Consider the following 13,852-nt stretch of genomic DNA (forward strand, 5'->3'; position numbering starts at 1 on the left):
GTGAATAAACCAAACAGTTAGCCAGTGAACAGAAAACAAAACAAACCCTAGCACAATTAATTAGATATTTTCAGATATGTTGAAGAACTGTGTAGAAAATAAACTGGATTGTGGTTCCAGATCATGAGAACATGGAACATGGTAGAGCACATCGAGGAAGGAGTAAGAGGTAGAACAGGTGAAGGGATTCAAGAAAAGGCACCTGTGTCCTGAGAAGGCAGAGCTATGCAATAAGAATATGTCTCCTATTGTCTAACAGGGGAGTGACTGCTACAACTTATAGCCAACCAAAACACAGGAAATGAAAAGTTTGTCTCCCTTCTAATAAGACCTTCATAAAGTGAAAAGTATTTCTTCCAGAGCTACTGCTTACACCATAACAGAATAGTCAGAATGGACAGGTCTTGAAGAATTTATGGAAAAACAGTTACTGGATTCCTGAACTCTAGAAAGTTGAAAGGACAATAGGAAGATTTGCTAACTCTTTAATCTAGTGAGCAGAAATAATTAACAAATAACCAAGATGTGAAATCTCTTTAAACATTGCACTGAATTTCTTAATACAGTGATATATTAATGTTAAAGATAAAATTTGGAGTCAAAATGTATACTCTTCCTGCTTTTCTCAATTACCTGTTTGAAATTTCACTCTTAGTGTGAGTTAACACTATCAACATCATGATTCAACTTTTGGAAGCTACTAGAAATAATTAGCATCTAGATATTTCTTGCATTTTTTGTCAATAAAAGAACTGTTGGGATTTTCAAAACATATCATTCAAAATATAATAAATATATACATATTGTGAAGTAGAAAAAAATAGACATAAAGTGTATATGAAAAAACTAATTGCATTTACATTTAAGCCATTAAATTCTTTTAAACAAGAATAGTGTTGCACTGAAAATTAGTGAAACAATTGAGTATGTATTATGTTAAAATTATAAAGAAATAATTTTTGTTCAATCAGTGATGCATTTTCAAGTAAATATGAGAAGTTTAAAGAGGAGACTACTAGTCATGATAAATTAGTAAGTTTCAAAAAATGAGACATTCAATGAAAAGTTGAAAATGGACATGAATCTTTACATTTATGGAGGAAGATTATGAAGTTAAAGGCAACCAATTTTCTATGTTTCCAGATAAGTAAAAGGAAATTAGGCTAAAATTATAGTCCAATAATAGCAAAGAAGAGGGAGAACGCTGATATTCTAACTTCTTTGGATGGTGCAATGTATTACCCCAAAGGTTGTGTAATTCTCTCTGCATCATTACCTAAAATCAAGAGAGACCTTAAGATGTAACTATTGATGAGTAAGAATCACCGTGCCAGACTATCTTGTGCTTGAGGACTCCATAAGAACAAGTGACTCCCACTCATCCCCCTCAGCTTCAGTGGGCCATTTTCCTCCATTAGTAAGCTCTTGGCTATAAATCTATTTCACTAGGTATTAGATGCTGTGAATCTCAGGTGCATAATACATGTTATTCAGATAACACAATGGGGATTAGGTGACTTCTGTAGGCCTCTTGATTATGGTGCTCATCATTAGCTGGATGAACTGAGCATAAGCATAGCTACCATTTCAGCTCCTCCATTACTTATAAGATAGCAGTAGCTACATTTGCTCAGGTCTGAAGTATGCATTACTCATACTTACACAAAAGGGAACTTTTGGAAGAAACATAACCTCCCCCAAAATTTTACAGACAATACTTAGTTGTCACTTTGTTTTCCAGTTTTATACTTTCCGTAATTTCTATCCTTTTCATCAACACTAAAGGCAGAGAAACTGTTCAAGTATTTAAGGCATAATATACAGACCAACTTGACATAATTTCTCTTTTTTAAAACTCTAAGCTTTATTTTAAAAAATAAAGGTTTTAAGAGTTCTTTGAAAGGTAACTTCAAAAGGATGTCCAGCATAAATTTAAATGAGATTTATAACTGGAGGAGATGACCAAATTCTACAGGGTATTTAACACATTTAGAACACCCAAAATACAACTTAGCAAATGAGGTCTAAGATGGAAAATTTAGCAACTGAATCTATGATTGCAATTTTCCTTTATTGTGTTCCCTTATTTTATATAAGTTTTACCTCTTTGTCAAGATTAATATACTTTGATATATGCCACTTCACATTTTTTCTTTTTTGTATCCCAACTCTATTCCCTGTAACCCTGTTGCCCTAGGATCCCAAAGAAAACTAAAATGAATGCCAATGCCAGAAAAAGAAAATTTTAGAAAGTTCCTAGCACACCAAGGAAAAAAATGAGTATGTATTATTTTAAAAATCACAAAAAAAATTTCAGAAAGAGAACAAAGGGAGACCAGAGGACAGAATCATTAGATGGTGTGCATGCAGTGGAGAAACTGCAAATGAACAGAAAATACAACAGAGAGAAGAAATATAAACAAAAGAAGTTTTTGTTGCTTTTCCCATTGAGAACTCTGATAATGTTGAGGGACCTCAGCATATCAGAATTGTGCCATACAAGTATTCAAGTATTCCTGCAGGTACCCAGTAGGCAACAAGAGTCCAGCCTGGGCTCCATGATTGAAGCCCCAGGTCCATTGATATTGGCCACTGACAGTGACACTGCCAGGGAAACAGGCTATAGGTCCCATTAGTCAGAGACTCAGAAACAGATCCTGGGAGGAAATCCCAGATAGCAGTGGCCAGGCAGAGAAAGAAAATTCTTGGAGAAAGCCATCCATATCAGAGGACATAAGGGCATGTGAACTTTGCCTCATATCCATAAGAGTCTGAGTGTCTGCCAAAAAGAAACAGATTAAGACTTAAAACAGCCACTTGAACTAGAAAAGCTTTGAGACTCCTGGCACTGGAAAGCTAAATTTTTATCCCATTATCCTCTCTCTAATTAGATCTTCTCTTTTCCATTTCTTACCACACTCCTTCCCCCAGTAAGAAGATATAAGTGCTGGCATGGTAGTAGGAATTCAAGAAAAGTTTGAAATTGTTATACAAAAGAAAGGGCACCACTTTTCTCATATTTTTTTTTTACCTTTCTACATGTAATCAACAAAATTAAATTAGACACTCCAAGAAGATAGAGCTTCCCATACAGTGTCTGTGTTCACATTCAACAATAGATTGGCACATGTTATGTTTAGAAACATTGTTCAATTGATTGAAGAATACTTCCATTGTATATACTCCAAGAGAGCTCAATTAATTATTTAAAATACATTAAGAAATATTTATTGGAATACATTCCAGTGTATTATCATGGAAGCCTCATGAAATTTAGTGCACTAAATCATAGCACAAGCCTCTAAGTTTACAGTAGTGGTGTGCCTCAACATTTAAAAAGTAAAAAGTATGAGCTACTGATGACTTCAAACAGAGCTTCAAAGTGGGACATACCTTCATAAAGTCACTACAGAGAAAGATCTGGTCCTCAGCTTTTTAAACCCAGAAATTTAATTCCCCACATCACATAGTTTTAATCGGGCTCATAGGTGCTGGCACATGCTATCCAAAAGCAGAATTGACCAAATGCACCCAGTGTGTCTGTCCACATATCATACTTACAGAGTCTAAAACCTCTTCATCAGGGCTAATTTTAATTTGTTTTAATTTTAGAGAGTAAGCATCCTGTTCCCTACAAGAAATACAGTTTTCTACCTTATACCCTAAAAAGAAAAGTTTCAGATCTAGAGAACATATCTGGGTTAAATCAACTTCAAATATTTAAAACTTGATAAAGCTGATCTTAATGGACAAAAATACCCTAAACCTCTCTATCCTGCAGATGTGATTTAAGAGATGGAATTACCTAAGTTATTCAATAGTGAGGAATTAACTAAGGCAATGAGAATAGGTATCATAATGATCTATGTTAATAGCTAAAAAAATGAATACCACCCTCTCCAATTAGGATAATAAACTTTCCCTCCATCTCTTTCTTCACCCATAAAAGTTAACACCTGACCAAAAAAAAAAATGAGCATAGATGTGTTAATCTAATTTTTCACTGTAACAAAATAACAGAGATAAACAACTTAAATGAGGAATAGTTTATTTTGTCTAAAGGTTTCAGAGGTTTCAGTTCATAGTCACCTGGCTTGTCACTTTGGACCTTTGGCAAGACAAAACATCATGATGGGTAGCATATGGTATACCAGAGAGAGAGAGAGAGAGAGAGAGAGAGAGAGAGAGAGAGAGATGAAATAGAGAGGGGGGCAGGAGCAAGATAAACCCTGCATAGGTATGCCCCTGTGACTTATTTTCTTCAACTAGGCCCGACCTCCTGAAGTTTCTGCCACCTCATAAAAGTGCCACAAGCTGGGCACTACTTCACAACCCTTCAACATATGAGTCATTCCAGATCCAAACTATAACAACCACTCTCACTGTCTTGGTCATAATGGCCAGACCAAGGGTTGAGTTATGATACCAGTAATTATTTCCCACAATTGTTCACAATGGAGCTGAGTTAACCTACGTCCCCATTTTCTTTGGTGGCAAGTTGTGAGAATGTGAGCCTAAAAGAACTGAAGCCTACACTGATTGTTGCAAGGAAGAGCTGGCCATACATAGAATGAAGACAATACACAGATGAGAAAAGAGAGACATTCTTAAAGATACTTGAAGTGATGGTTCCAGTTACCCCGATATCAGCTCTCCTTTCTGGTAATGGAAGCCAACATATTATATCTGTCATTTAATCTCCTTCAATTTGGGCTACTCTTGTTGAAAATCATTAGCAATCTCACTAATAAAGCTAATTGAGAAAGAGGTAAAACCAAACAAGGTAGGCAAATAACAACTGCCAGCATTGTTGTAGTCATAGAACATTTTTGCTAGTTATGCAATTTTGAGATAATTTCTCAAAATCTCTGAACCTCAGTTCATTATCTATAAAATGGGACTTACAGCTATCATAGTAGGTACGTGAAGAATTAGAATAATGGTAATAAAATGCTTAGCATGATGCCAGTTCCATAGCACTTGCTTATTAAGTGCTAAAAAATGTATTGTTTTACTAATGCAGATGTAAGGATAATGATGATGAGAGCCTAAATTCACAAAGATTATAGAGCTTAGAATCTTATGTAATTTTTCTATTAAAAGCTTGTCTATTTACAATACATTTTGAGAAAATTGCGATGACTAAAACGAAAAATGTAATAAAGTCAGAAATAATAATAAACAAAGCATTGTCAGTTACCCTTATAAACAGTGATTTTTCTAATGCTTAATTTACAATAAATAAGCATTTGCAATTGAAAATCCATTACAGGTTAATGAAATAGACTTATTCTTAAGAATAGATGAAATTTTCAAGCCAAAGCAAATATGATTGATCTGGCTATTTCCAGAGAATGGATGCAATAATACTTTTAGATCCAATCAAATGCACCCACAGTGAAAGATTTCTTTGACACAGAAACCCGAGTATAATACTGGGCACTATACCTATGATACATAGACTTTCTTTTGTTGTAATTATTTATTTCTCCCTCTACATTTTAAAGCCTTCATAGCAAGGTATTTCTTCATATTTATATTCTAGAAATACAATAAAAAACTTGGTCAAAAACAGATGCTCAAAATATAGTATTTAAATAAAACTGAATTGTACAAATCTACTTAGAAACAGAGGACATGGGTTCTAATCATGTTTCCATTATTTACTGAGTGTCCTATCTGGTCGCTAAGCATAGAATCATATCCTCACAGTATTTGCCTAAGAAGTTATCTACTTTGCCCTACCTTAGTACAGAAATTCCATTTAAAATATGTTTGCCACCTATACACACTGTGATAGACCCTCAACAAAAAGTAACCTTCAATCAAACCTCATAAGCAATTTTTGGCATAATTACTATCTTTCACATTAAATAATAAAACAAAGCAATGCTTTAGAAGGCCCAAAATTACTGAGTCAGCAATAGAGAATTTTAACTTAAAGAACATGTTCTTTCTACACACCATCTATTTGTGTTTTATAAGTCTTAGAGGGCTTATAAAAAGTTAATCACTATTAATAATCTTCCCACTCATATTGCATACCTCACTGACTGATTTGGATAGCCAAATGAGATGATGTGAAGCTTTTTTGTAAAGTATATAAAGCTCCAAAACAGCCAGTAATATTATTATCATGATGATGATGCAGAAGATAATGATGATGCTAGAAAAGAGAAAATTACACACTTTGGATGTTTTATTGCTCTAATATTTCCTTGCTGCTAAATGAGCCACATACTGTGAGCTGTAGTCACTTACTGGGTATTGAAAGAAAACCCTGAGTTTTATTCTATTTTCTTTAACTTTAAAGTACAATCAAAATGTATGGATTTTCAGAGATATTTATCCACTATATTTGCTGAGAAATTATAACTGTATATGTAAATAGGTACCTTAGAAAAGGATGGTAATTGACTTGACAAAATTTCTGGTCTTGCTGGGAAAAGCCTATGAAACACGGGTTTACATGAAAACTGCATGTGGAAGTGTGTCCTGGACTCATGGCCAAGTTGAAGTCTCCTCTCGTTTTCTCCTATTAGTGATTTCAGCTGAAACTGGAGTCCGGTTAAAGCCTGTAACATATTTTTCTTCTTCTCACTGTTAGCAAATGTGGAAAAAAATATATAAAGGAGCTCTGCAAAAAAACATGAAGAAAATTATATTCTTTTATCACCCAAAGGTACATGTTATAAAATAAGTCTAGTAAATGATAGGGGAAGCATCTGAAAGAGAAAAACAAACTCTTTCTTTAATGGTTATGGTTCACCCATAAAGACACAATTCTTAATGCTCAAGTTAAAAAAAAAAAAAAAAAGATGAGAAGAAACAGTTGGCATTCAGCTAACAATTGTGTTTGGAGATTTGTGCCTGACTTTGTTATTCTGAGCAAAGCCAGGTACCAGTCTCTTGGGATTATGTACAAAGGCAAGAAAAAAAGTGGACATGTACAAACCTCAAAGGTGACTGCTGGGTTAATAAAACCGTCTGCTTTCTGTTCACCCACTCTTGCTCTCAGTGTGCAAGTATATTAAAATATGTCCAAAGGAAAACCAGTCGCTGCGCAAAAATAATTTAACTACAAGTCACCATTTCCAGCTGCTGGAGTGCTTGGTGTTTGCGAGTACACTAACAAGTGACCCGTACATCTCCCTGGATGAAAGTTGTATCCTCATTAAAGGAGAAACAAACACAAAATAGGAATGACTGTCACACAGGAAAACAGACCACAATAGACAGTGCGTTTCCCCCTCGGTTTCTGACTCCAGCTATCACAGACCGAAGAGCAGAGCTGTCCTGAAAGTAGCCTCTTAACTGGCAGCGAAAGAAGAGGAAGCTGCTGGAGAAACTGGATGTCTCCGGAGCAGCCAACCAGGTTCTTGTTCAATGCATCTGGAAAAAAACATTTTTTTTTCCTTCTAGTCTATAAAATCTCATACCACGTAAGACCCTGTAATGAGGTGAAGTGGCTGGATAAAATAAACACACCCCAGGGAACTTAAAATTAATGCTGTGGATTCTGTATTTAAATAACCTCTCTTAGATAAACTCCCATTTAAGCATTTATAAGATGTCATACCAACCTTGTCTTTTCTTTTCTGGCTTTTCTCTAGAGAACTACATCATTGTTAGGACTCTGCAAAGACCAAAAGGGGAAAAAAAAGAGGTTATTGTTGCTCAACACAAATAATAGTGTTCTTATTTGATTCATATGTTGTGCATTGTCATGAGGCTAAAATATATATTGGGCACTCAATGTGGCAGGTTTGTTCCTAAGTACGGTAAGGTGTATAAAAGGAGCTTGTGCCTTCAAAAGTAGGTAAACACTATCTGAAATAATAAGAGAATAGTATTGAGAGAATGTAAGCAGTTATCAAAGTATGGTACTAATAAATATGTCAAGGCTAGAAAAGGCATTTCTCCTCCATGCTAGCCACATTTGATCAACTATTTTCAAAGCAATTAGCATACACTCTTCCAATTATCTAGTTATGCTTTTATCCCCCCTGAGTTGCATGCAAGATCCTCAAGGACATTTCTTATATGTTGTTTCTTATGTTGCTAGAACTCCCATCTTGTACAGCCCCTGGTAAACAATAGGAATTCAATAATTATTGATTAGTTGGTTAGTTAACTGATAGACTTGATAATTTGTGCCCCACTTGGAATTTCCATCTTTGTACTGGAGGTAGCTGAAGAGCTAGAAAGGGAAGCTTGTTCTTATGAAAAGACCAGGGCTTCCATGACAAACTGCAGCCCAGGAGCAATGTATGCAAGATATGTGCATGGAAATGAAGAGCCACTCATTTTTTACTTATGCCTTAAACTAGAATATATAAAACAATCACAAAATGAAATTGAAACTCAACATAGCTGTGTAGGTAATAAGGGACCAGCAAACCTATGTAAACAAATGGAAATGTCAAGGCCCAGAACAATTATATAAGATTGGAAACAAGAAAAGTATATAAGAATGTAGCATTATTGATGAGAAAACGTACTAAAAATGAAAATATATTTTAGAAACTAAGAAATAGTGAGATTAAATTTAGCCCACATAAACTTCTAAGGCATATTATTAAATAATTACTGTGTGAATTCATGAAAAATAATGTGAAATTTACTAGAAAAGATGGAACTGAAGTCAGAGAGTATTTTATAGTGATAAAAATCCTAGGTTCATGTTCTGAATGTGTACCTCCAGTCATTTTAGTGATATCTCCTTATCCATATTATTGTAGATTGAATTCTATCCACTTTTTCCCACACACACACAAAAAAAATATGATGAAGCTCTAGCTCCTTTGACCTTATTTGGAAATTGGATCTTTGCAGACATATTTAAGTCGAAAATTAAGGTTATATTGCAATAGGGTAGGGTTTTCAATTCAATATGACTGGTGTTACAGAAAGAAGAAAAGATACTCAGAGAACGCAAACTGAAAAGAAAAGTCTGTAAGCCCCCAAGAAGGAATGACCTCTGTTAACAACTTGATTTTGGATTTCCCTTCCGGGAGTATGAGAGAAGCAGTTTTTGTTGTTTGAAGCCATACTACCCATTTTAGTAATTTGCTGACAGCCCTAGGACAACAAAACATCATTCTATACAAAAGAATAAGTTATATATCTTCCCCAGGTGATTGTCGGAAGTATTTTAATACAACATAAGTAAATATTAATTTCAGCAAAGCATTTCACAAAGATTCTTATAATATGTTCACTGGTAAATCTATGTGAGCTTAATTATTAGTTAAGTTCAAAGTTGCTAAAAGTACCATCCAGAGAGATATGACTAATAACATGAAATTAATCTTTCCCAAAATGTTCACTTATTGATAAATTGAAAATAACTCTAAGGTCTCAGAGTTGTATATTTTTATGGCCTTTTGGAGACAGACAGGTATAAGTTTTGGAAACCGACTTGAAATAATATTGCTAAGTATAGACCCAGAATCTATCATTCATCATTTTCTGTTCAACATGTTTAACAGTACTTAGAGAAATACATAGAATAGATGCTTTCCCAATGGGGAGGAAACTAAGTTGGGAAAAAATTAAATTCACACAATTAAAAATAAAAATTCTTATTATTATCTTAATAGTGATTATTATAACAATACAGTGTAATAGTCACTATTATTATAACATTTTGACACTCAACCCCAAACAGTACTTAACACATAGCATGTACTCAATAAATTGCTATCTTTTAACTAGTGTGATAGGTAGAATAATGGGAAACAAAGAAGTAATTGAAAGGGGGCCCTAAAGGTCATGAGCGGGAAGGACATTTGACACAACAGAAAGTCAAAGGCATATGGAAAGAGAAAGAGAAACTTCTCCACACTCTTGATTGTTCGGAATGTCAATGAGACCCAAGAGAAGTAGAAGGGATCTAACTTTGTTAGAGTCGCTTTTTGTTACTGAAATCTCTTTACCCATGCTGTTAGGACAATCACATGTTCCAACTGGGAACCTTCTGTTTGTGAGCTATACTTTTCTACATGTTGACCTGGAACACAATACCTATGATATTCATCACAGAAACAATTCAGGCTCTATGTACCTGAGTTATTTCTAATGCAAGATTTCAGAATTTTCACACTGCTGTATTAATTTCCTGTGGCTGTTGTTTAAAAAAAAAAAAACTTAGGGATTTAAAACAATACTCATTTTTCTCTGATAGTTCTATAGGAAAGAAATTTTAAGTCAGATTCCCTTTTCCAAAATCAAGACTTTTGCAGGGCTAGCTCTTTCTGGAGACTTTAGTTGAGAATCTCTTTCCTTCCTTTCTTTGGGTTATAGAACCTGGCTTTCAGCTCCTTCCTCCATCTTATCATGTGTCACTGCAAACTGTGCCTCCCTAATCATGTGTTCTTCTCTTTGAATTCTGTGTCCCTTTGAGGGACCATGTGATAACATCAAGTCACCTGGATAACCTAGGAGACTCTCTCAATCCCAAGATCCTTAACTTCATCATAACTGTCAAGTGTATTTTGCCATATAAGGTAACATCTGCAGAATCCAGGGGTTAGGACGTGAACATGTTCAGGGAACCGTCATTCAGCAAATTCACTTTAACACCAAGACCACAAGAAGTGGGTATAATACAAAGTAAAAGCACAAATTATCTTATTTGCTTCATACAGTTAGTCAGTTTTTTTCACTGCTTTGACTAAAATACCCGACAAGAACAATTTTAGAGTAGGAAAAGTTTATTTTGAGGCTCACACTTTTAGAGGTCTCAGTCTATAGACAGCCAGCTCCATTCCCCAGAGACTGAGGTAAGGCTGAACATCATGGCAGAAGAGTGTGGCCAAGGGAAGTAGCTCACATATCTGGAAGAGGAGAGAGATTCCATTGGACAGATACTAAATATAGATCCAAAGGCACCCCTCCAATGCCCACCTCCTCCAGCCACACCCTACCTGCCTTCAGTTACCACTCAGTTAACTCTGTCAGGGGATTCATTCACAGATTGGGTTAAAACTCTCATAACCCCAACCATTTCTCCTCTAAACCTTCCTGCCTGTCTCACACATGAGCTTTGGGGGACACTTCACGTCCAAACCATAATACACATGATGCTTTTTCTGAGCCAGATGCTTTTCTAGGTGCGTTACAAATATGAGCTCATCTAATGCATACAACAGTCCTAGAAGTAAGGAGTCTTTATGATCCCCCAGCTTCTTGATAAGGAAACTGCAGCACAGAAAGGTTAGGTGACTGCATGTGACTTGCTAGGTATTTACAGCCAGTATGATTCTAAATCCCACCTATTATCTACATGTCCTTCACACAGTGTTGTCATTAAGTAAAATGCATTTTGCATGTTGGTGTGAGGATTTAAGAAAAAGAGTATGTATAAAAATTTTATCACAGTTCTTGGTCAAAGTTTATTCACTGCATAGTAAGATGATAAAATAAATATACTAAAGACATCAACCAAAAAAAAAAAAATGGAAAAGAACAAAGATGGTTAGGGAACCAGAAACACTATCATGTGAAAATGATAGTTTGGCTTACAGAAGAAAAGAATTATATGGGGGACATGATAGCTGTCTTGAAATATGTGATGAACTTTCATGTGAAAGGGAAGTAGATTTATTTTAATGTTCCCCCATAAAACCAAACTAAAACCTAAGGGTGGAAATTACACGGTGATAAAATCTGACTCAAGAGAAAAGAAAAGATCCAATAATTAGAGTGATCCACCAATGGAAAAGGCTGCCTCAGAGTTTCGTAAGCTTTCAGTAAGTTAAAATATTCAAGCACAAGATAACTGACTCTCTAGTATATAAAATATAGAAAGGAATTCAACAATGAGAGGAACATTAAAATACATTCACACATCTACTCAGCAAATATTTACTGACCGTATTCCACGTGCAGTGCCTGCAAGGCCCCTTATAGCTCTAAAAATAATAGAATCTACTCTTCTATGAATGAGCAAATAAGAACACACGTCCCCAAAATGTACATAATTTCAAGCTGATTCTCCATAGAAGGATCTACTGATTCTTCAACCTCCAGGCTCTCTGGCTTGGCTGACAAGTAACAAATAAGCTTTTATTTTCACAATCATTTATTGCAAATCACAGAAAGACTCTTTCTACAATAGTCAGTATTTAATGGGAAAATCACTTACTTTTATATTCTAATGAAGAGAGGCTTTTCTTGGAAAGACAGAACAGCATTTTATTCCATGATAGTTAGTTGCTTTTTTTTTTCTTGTGACCAATGCAAACAAATAAAACAATCGATATATTTTCACCAAAAGAAGAGGATGGTAGATAAGTTCCTTCTTATTTAATCAGGAGCAAATACCATTATTGGAAGAATCTATGCTTTGTCATTGTCTCTAGTGAAGGCATGCAGAAACTTTGCCTACTCTTTTAGACCCACAAATAAATCAATCATGTAGAGATCTTTGAATCTTGTTTGTCCTGAGAATTATTAACAGGTTCTCTACCTATCTCTCTCACCTAACTTACTTGACCAAAGGAGATGGCTTTTGGAGAATTACACAGGTAGTCCAAGAAAGTCTCCAAATACTGAGTAGAATGTGCCCAGTATCTAAGCCATCTATATGACACTTCATCACAAAGTAGCTAATGACATCTATTACAAATACAGGGTGATCTGATGAACTCTTGCTGTGTGATGGTATAATCACCAGTGATTCTTTCACCAACCCTATCTAAAAATGTGATGAAGCCAAGATGAAAACCCAAGGCAATGTGGATCTCTGTCCCATTAACTGATAAAATGGCATCCATAGCTTTTAATCCCTTTCCTATCAAAGACAAATATGTCAGAAAAAATACTGAAAAGTAATTACAAGTTTGTGTCTAGACATGCTTTACAGAAATAAACAGTGAGTCAAAGATGGGACTAGAACCTAGTTCTGCAGGAATCTATGTTCCAAATAACTATTGATAAAATTATATGCGAAATGTATTCTCAGTCCTGTGGGTTTGCCACATCACTGAGTTGTTAAATATCATGCAAAAGCCTGTATAGGCAGGAATATTTTTAAAATATGGTAAATTTTCTTCTTTTCCCCTTCAAAATGCCCCAAGGCACTCGTATACATTATGGACACCACTGGCCTGAAAATTCTCAGTTGAGGGAAAAAGAAATCCAAAATCGTTGAATTATAAGAGCACTAAAAGCATCTAAAATGATAACTATTTTGCCCCTTTAACACCAAAAGAGCAACTGATTGTTATTTTTCACTTGGAGTTGACCTTTATTTAACCCGTGGCATGACAAAGTTATGGCCTGAAGCAATATTTTTTCAGTGAATGCCTTGACTTAGGACAAGAATAGACATCTCACTCACCCGTCTCTGAATCATCATTTCATAGCACTACTGATGGTCAGTCTAACAAATAAAATACATTTTTCAGCATTTAAAAAGACACTGAAATCTTATTTTGAATTATTTCTTCCCTCCATTTCAAATATATTCAGAATTATAAAAAGTTGGCAAATTCCAAAATAATCAAAATTATTCCTCAAAGTTTTTAAGCTCTTTAGTAAAATGCTCGTGCTTAGTTACATATAAAAAATAACAAGTTGATTGTGTCTGTATCATAAAGAGTCTCTTTTGATCAACTACTTCATGCTGGCATCTTTTTCTAATGGAAAAATTAATTTTAAGGGACTGTAGTGCCTCTTTCACCCCCAAGATAAGTCCTGCGCCTAAACACAATTGTTCAGGGCCCTCCCACTATTTTGAATGTAATAAATTAGGTAGGTCTAAAAGATTTAGACATGATTAGTAAAGTTTAACACTCTTTCTCCAACAAACTCAATAGTTGCACATTATGAAAGGTTACAATACTAA

General features: G+C 35.0%; 1 protein-coding gene across 1 annotated transcript in view; it reads right to left on the reverse strand.

The window, feature by feature from the left end:
• Positions 1 to 13,852, reverse strand: part of Tfec (transcription factor EC) — a 186,993-nt gene that overhangs the window by 131,651 nt on the left and 41,490 nt on the right. Inside the window, exons 2-3 of the mRNA XM_046422522.2 lie at positions 7,584 to 7,636; positions 6,396 to 6,637 (exon numbers count right to left, since the gene is read on the reverse strand). Of these exons, the coding sequence (XP_046278478.1) occupies positions 6,396 to 6,584 (189 nt within the window). The 5' untranslated portion in view covers positions 6,585 to 6,637; positions 7,584 to 7,636. The remainder of the gene's footprint in view (positions 1 to 6,395; positions 6,638 to 7,583; positions 7,637 to 13,852) is intronic.

Source organism: Marmota monax, unplaced genomic scaffold (genome assembly GCF_021218885.2).
Source record: "Marmota monax isolate L192 unplaced genomic scaffold, Marmota_monax_Labrador192_F-V1.1 WCK01_AAM20220418_F8-fsc00027, whole genome shotgun sequence".
NCBI classification, from domain to species: Eukaryota; Metazoa; Chordata; class Mammalia; order Rodentia; family Sciuridae; genus Marmota; species Marmota monax.